Source organism: Hypanus sabinus, chromosome 31, assembly GCF_030144855.1.
Source record: "Hypanus sabinus isolate sHypSab1 chromosome 31, sHypSab1.hap1, whole genome shotgun sequence".
In the NCBI taxonomy this organism is placed as follows: domain Eukaryota; kingdom Metazoa; phylum Chordata; class Chondrichthyes; order Myliobatiformes; family Dasyatidae; genus Hypanus; species Hypanus sabinus.
The window spans coordinates 24,159,094-24,165,093 of NC_082736.1; the positions used below are offsets into that span (position 1 = coordinate 24,159,094).

Below are 6,000 nucleotides of genomic sequence, written 5' to 3' on the forward strand. Positions count from 1 at the left end.
GGTGTTTTGTGGGCTGAGGGGAGCTTTGCGGGTTGTTGGAGGGTGTTTTGGTAGGGGAGGGGGTTTCAGCGGAGGGGTGTCGGGGGAGAGGGCACTCGAGCTGCCCGTGTGAGTTGTCGGTGCCCCTCGGGGCGGGGCGCGGCTCGCGGCTCGCCCGGGATCTCTTGCGATTACGAGTGCGTGAGTCACGGGCTGCCGAGCGGGAGAGGTGAAGCCTCGGCGGCCGGCCAGCCGGGCTCAGATCAGCCGAGGCGAGCCGAGCGAGCAGCATGTACCCGGGCAGCCAGCGAGGAACGGTGCCCTACGGCGGCGGCGGCGGCGGCGGCGGCCAGGTAAGGGAGGCGCCCCATCCCTCCCGTACCCTTTCCCACCTGCCCCCGACCCGGTCTCCCACTCCGCCAGCCTGGCTCTCGGCTTCAGTATCACTCCGGGCTCTCTGACCTCCTGTCCTTTCCGGCCTTTGGGGAGCCGGACCCGTCACCCCGGCCCGGCTCCCCCGTGTCCCGAGACCCTCGGATCTGTCTGTCCCGGTCTCGGGTGACCTCTCACCCGGTTCCCGTGACTCCCCCCCCCCCCCAGGCTCGATGACCCGTGACCCAGATTCCCGCGACCTTCCGCTATTGTGACCCCCCCCCCGACCTGTGACCCAGGTTCTGCGGGTCAGGTTCCATGTCTCTGTGTGACCCGTGACCCCGGGTCCCGAGATTCTGCAGCCTGTGACCTTCGACCTCCCCCCCGCGACCTGTAACCCAGACTACGTGACCTGTGGCCCGGCCGCTTCTCCCCGGGCTGTGGGAGGACACACCGCTCCCGGCTCCCCTCCCCAGTCACCCGCCCCGAGCTCCGGGTCTGTCAGTCTCTGAGCAGGGAGGGGCGGAATGGTGAGGGTGGAGGTGTCCGGACAGAGAGAAAAATAAAAGAGAATGAGAGGCGGGCAGGGAGAGGGGAAAGAGTGAGGGAGAGAGAGAGAGAGTGTGTGAGAGTGATAGAGATAGAGAGAGAGTGTGTGTGAGAGAGAGAGAGAGGGAGAGGGCAGACAGGGAGAGGGGAGAGAGAGAGGGGCGGACAGGGAGAGGGGAAAGGGAGGGAGAGAGAGGGGCAGACAGGGAGAGGGGAGAGAGAGAGGGGGGCAGACAGGGAGAGGGGAAAGAGCGAGAGGGGGCGGACAGGGAGAGGGGAAAGAGAGCGAGAGGGGGCGGACAGGGAGAGGGGCAAACAGGGAAAGGGAGAGGGAGAGGGGAGAGAGGGGGGCAGACAGGGAGAGGGGCGGACAGGCAGAGGGAAGTGGCGAGAGATGGTGAAGAGAGACAGGGAGACAGTTGGAGAGAGACACACAGAAAGCGAAAGCGCGATTGACTTACTGTTCGGCTGACAGAATTACAACAGACAAAAACGAGCGTGTTGGGGGTCAGATTGTAGAGATAAAGGGTCAGAGTGAGCGAGGAGGGGGTATCAAAAGGAGAAAGACCAGGGACAGGTACAGCACCGACTCGGGCACACCAGACTGGAGGGCGGGCCGATCGTGGGGCAGACTTTCCCCGGGACTCGCTGTCCACACAGTTCCCTCGAGGCTCCGCCGGAAGCTGCTCTCGCCCCGTGTCGGGGGTCCACACCCCGGCGAGCAGGGCACAGGATTCCGGGCTGATGCCCTAGGGTCACCGGACGGGTGGGGCACTGAGGAGGGAGCGGTGTGAGGAGGTGTCACGGTACGGGTGGGGACAGCGAGGAGGGTGGGCAAGGCTCCCCCTGCGTACCGAGTCCAAAATTCAACCCTCAGTCAGTCCCGTCACTCCTTGTGGGATCTTGCTGTGTGCAGATTGACTTCCTGAGTCAAGGGTGGTGGAGGGGAGGGAGGGAGGGAACTAAGCTATATAAATGGCTCAGGGACTCGGGTATCCTGAACCATTACTGACCGTGGCCCTTTACAAATCCGTGCGGATGAGGTCAAGACGGCCAGCGGAGATGAGACAGGGGAACGCGTCCTGAACGCTGAGCAAGCCGGGCAGCGTCCGAGGGGCGAGGAGCCGGCAAGGATCGAAAAGGAGCGCTCGCCGGCTCTGAGGATGATCCGGCTCGAGGCCTCTCAGCCCGTCGAGGCTGTGCCCGCCCATTTACGTCTGGTGGAACCCTCTCCCAGCCTCCCGTAAGGGTATTGCGGTGGCGAGGAGAGCGAAGGGGGGAAGAGAAAGATGGTGGACTCGGGGGGGGGGGGTTGGTGCAGGGTTTTAAAATCTCCTCTCTCTCTCTCTTTCAGAAACCCGGAGAGCCGCGTTGTGGGACGTCCTCTGCCGTGCCCTCCCTCTCTGCCCTCTCTGGCAGCCAGCAGTTCCAGTGGATGGTACAACCCTCGGTGGCGAGCCATAGTGCGTCCGGCTTCTACCCGCGACCCTACCCCTACCCCGAGCTGGGAGTCGCCCCCGGGCCCTCGGACGGGCTGAGGTCAGGGGTCATCAGGGCCCCCTTCGGGGGCAGGCGGAGAAGGGAGGAGGAGGTGAGTGGCGGTTCGTTTCACCAAAGGGCAGCCGTGCTAAGATACGATCTCTGATTTCTATCGCTTGTCACATAGGCAAGGCCCCCCCCCCCCGAATGCCCCTTGAGGAGGTTCTGGTGAAGGGGCTCCACTCCCGCGGTGCTGTTGGGGAGGGAGTGCCCGGGGTGCAGACGCAGTAACGTTGAAGGAACGGCAACAGAGATCCGTTTGGATGGTGTGTGACTGGGAGGGGAACCTGCAGGTGGTGGCGTTTCCCCTGTGCCCGCCGCCCTTGGCGGGAGGGGGGGGGGGTAGTGAGGTTTGACAGGGGCTGTCGCTGTAACCTGTGCTGTGTTCTGTGCACCAGTGGTGGAGGGAGGGAGAGAGGGTGGGCTGCTAGTCAGCTTCTCGAGAGTTGCTGGAGCCACAGGGGGTGTGTCCTGAGTCACAGACCCCCGGGAGTGGGTTACAGGCTCGGATCTAATCCAGGGGTTCAGGGGGTTTATATATAGAATAACAGAGCCCCGGGAGTGGGTTACAGGCTGGGATCTAATCCAGAGGTTCAGGGGGTTTATATGTTGAATAACAGATTCTCGGGAGTGGGTTACAGGCTGGGATCTAATCCAGGGGTTCAGCAGGTTTATATATAGAATAACAGATCCCCTGGAGTGGGTTACAAGCTGGGATCTAATCCAGGGGTTCAGAGGGTTTATATGTTGAAAAACAGATTCTCGGGAGTGGGTTACAGGCTGGGATCTAATCCAGGGGTTCAGGGGGTTTATATATAGAATAACAGATCCCCTGGAGTGGGTTACAAGCTGGGATCTAATCCAGGGGTTCAGAGGGTTTATATGTTGAAAAACAGATTCTCGGGAGTGGGTTACAGGCTGGGATCTAATCCAGGGGTTCAGAGGGTTTATATGTTGAAAAACAGATTCTCGGGAGTGGGTTACAGGCTGGGATCTAATCCAGGGGTTCAGGGGGTTTATATATAGAATAACAGAGCCCCGGGAGTGGGTTACAGGCTGGGATCTAATCCAGGGGTTCAGAGGGTTTATATGTTGAAAAACAGATTCTCGGGAGTGGGTTACAGGCTGGGATCTAATCCAGGGGTTCAGGGGGTTTATATATAGAATAACAGATCCCCTGGAGTGGGTTACAGGCTGGGATCTAATCCAGGGGTTCAGGGGGTTTATATGTTGAATAACAGATTCTCGGGAGTGGGTTACAGGCTGGGATCTAATCCAGGGTTTCAGGGGGTTTATATGTTGAATAACAGAGCCCTGGGAGTGGGTTACAGGCTGGGATCTAATCCAGGGGTTCAGGGGGTTTATATATAGAATAACAGATCCCTGGGAGTGGGTTACAGGCTGGGGTCTAATCCAGGGGTTCAGGGGGTTTATATATAGAATAACAGACCCCCGGGAGTGGGTAACAGGCTGGGATCTAATCCAGGGGTTCAGGGGGTTTATATATAGAATAACAGATCCCCGGGTGTGGGTTACAGGCTGGGTTCTAATCCAGGGGTTCAGGGGGTTTATATATAGAATAACAGAGCCCCGGGAGTGGGTTACAGGCTGGGATCTAATCCAGGGGTTCAGCAGGTTTATATATAGAATAACAGACCCCCGGGAGTGGGTTACAAGCTGGGATCTAATCCAGGGGTTCAGAGGGTTTATATGTTGAAAAACAGATTCTCGGGAGTGGGTTACAGGCTGGGATCTAATCCAGGGGTTCAGGGGGTTTATATATAGAATAACAGATCCCCTGGAGTGGGTTACAGGCTGGGATCTAATCCAGGGGTTCAGGGGGTTTATATGTTGAATAACAGATTCTCGGGAGTGGGTTACAGGCTGGGATCTAATCCAGGGTTTCAGGGGGTTTATATATTGAATAACAGATTCTCGGGAGTGGGTTACAGGCTGGGTTCTAATCCAGGGGTTCAGGGGGTTTATATGTTGAATAACAGAGCCCTGGAAGTGGGTTACAGGCTGGGATCTAATCCAGGGGTTCAGGGGGTTTATATATAGAATAACAGACCCCCGGGAGTGGGTAACAGGCTGGGATCTAATCCAGGGGTTCAGGGGGTTTATATATAGAATAACAGAGCCCCGGGAGTGGGTTACAGGCTGGGATCTAATCCAGGGGTTCAGGGGGTTTATATATAGAATAGCAGATCCACGGGAGTGGGTTACAGGCTGGGATCTAATCCAGGGGTTCAGGGGGTTTATATATAGAATAACAGATCCCCTGAAATGGGTTACAGGCTGGGATCTAATCCAGGGGTTCAGGGGGTTTATATATAGAATAACAGATCCCAGGGAGTGGGTTACAGGCTGGGATCTAATCCAGGGGTTCAGGAGGTTTATATATAGAATAACAGATCCCCTGAAATGGGTTACAGGCTGGGATCTAATCCAGGGGTTCAGGGGGTTTATATATAGAATAACAGATCCCCGGGAGTGGGTAACAGGCTGGGATCTAATCCAGGGGTTCAGGGGGTTTATATATAGAATAACAGATCCCCGGGTGTGGGTTACAGTCTGGGTTCTAATCCAGGGGTTCAGGGGGTTTATATATAGAATAACAGATCCCCGGGAGTGGGTTACAGGCTGGGATCTAATCCAGGGGTTCAGGGGGTTTATATATAGAATAGCAGATCCACGGGAGTGGGTTACAGGCTGGGATCTAATCCAGGGGTTCAGGGGGTTTATATATAGAATAACAGACCCCCGGGAGTGGGTAACAGGCTGGGATCTAATCCAGGGGTTCAGGGGGTTTATATATAGAATAGCAGATCCCCGGGAGTGGGTTACAGGCTGGGATCTAATCCAGGGGTTCAGGGGGTTTATATATAGAATAACAGAGCCCTGGGTGTGGGTTACAGGCTGGGATCTAATCCAGGGGTTCAGGGGGTTTATATATAGAATAACAGAGCCCTGGGTGTGGGTTACAGGCTGGGATCTAATCCAGGGGTTCAGGGGGTTTATATTATAGAATAACAGATCCCCGGGAGTGGGTTACAGGCTGGGATCTAATCCAGGGGTTCAGGAGGTTTATATTATAGAATAACAGAGCCCTGGGTATGGGTTACAGGCTGGGATCCAATCCAGGGGTTCAGGGGGTTTATATATAGAATAACAGAGCCCTGGGAGTGGGTTACAGGCTGGGATCTAATCCAGGGGTTCAGGGGGTTTATATATTGAATAACAGAGCCCCGGGAGTGGGTTACAGGCTGGGATCTAATCCAGGGGTTCAGGGGGTTTATATATAGAATAACAGATCCCTGGGAGTGGGTTACAGACTGGGATCTAATCCAGGGGTTCAGGGGGGTTATATATAGAATAACAGAGCCCCGGGAGTGGGTTACAGGCTGGGATCTAATCCAGGGGTTCAGGGGGTTTATATATAGAATAACAGATCCCAGGGAGTGGGTTACAGGCTGGGATCTAATTCAGGGGTTCAGGGGGTTTATATATAGAATAACAGAGCCCCGGGAGTGGGTTACAGGCTGGGATCTAATCCAGGGG

The 6,000-nt window shown here is 56.2% G+C and overlaps 1 protein-coding gene across 3 annotated transcripts in view; it reads left to right on the forward strand.

Moving 5' to 3' along the window:
• Window positions 1-207: 207 nt before the first annotated feature.
• The window catches only part of LOC132383966 (fos-related antigen 1-like), a 14,071-nt gene continuing 8,278 nt past the window's right edge, over window positions 208-6,000 (forward strand). Inside the window, exons 1-2 of one of the 3 annotated variants that reach the window (XM_059955187.1) lie at window positions 208-332; window positions 2,255-2,491. In XM_059955187.1, coding sequence (XP_059811170.1) covers window positions 270-332; window positions 2,255-2,491 — 300 coding nt within the window. In that variant the 5' untranslated portion in view covers window positions 208-269. Of the gene's footprint in view, window positions 333-1,303; window positions 1,478-1,525; window positions 1,707-2,254; window positions 2,492-6,000 lie in introns of those variants that run through there. The other 2 variants (XM_059955188.1, XM_059955189.1) reach the window with 2 other exon arrangements.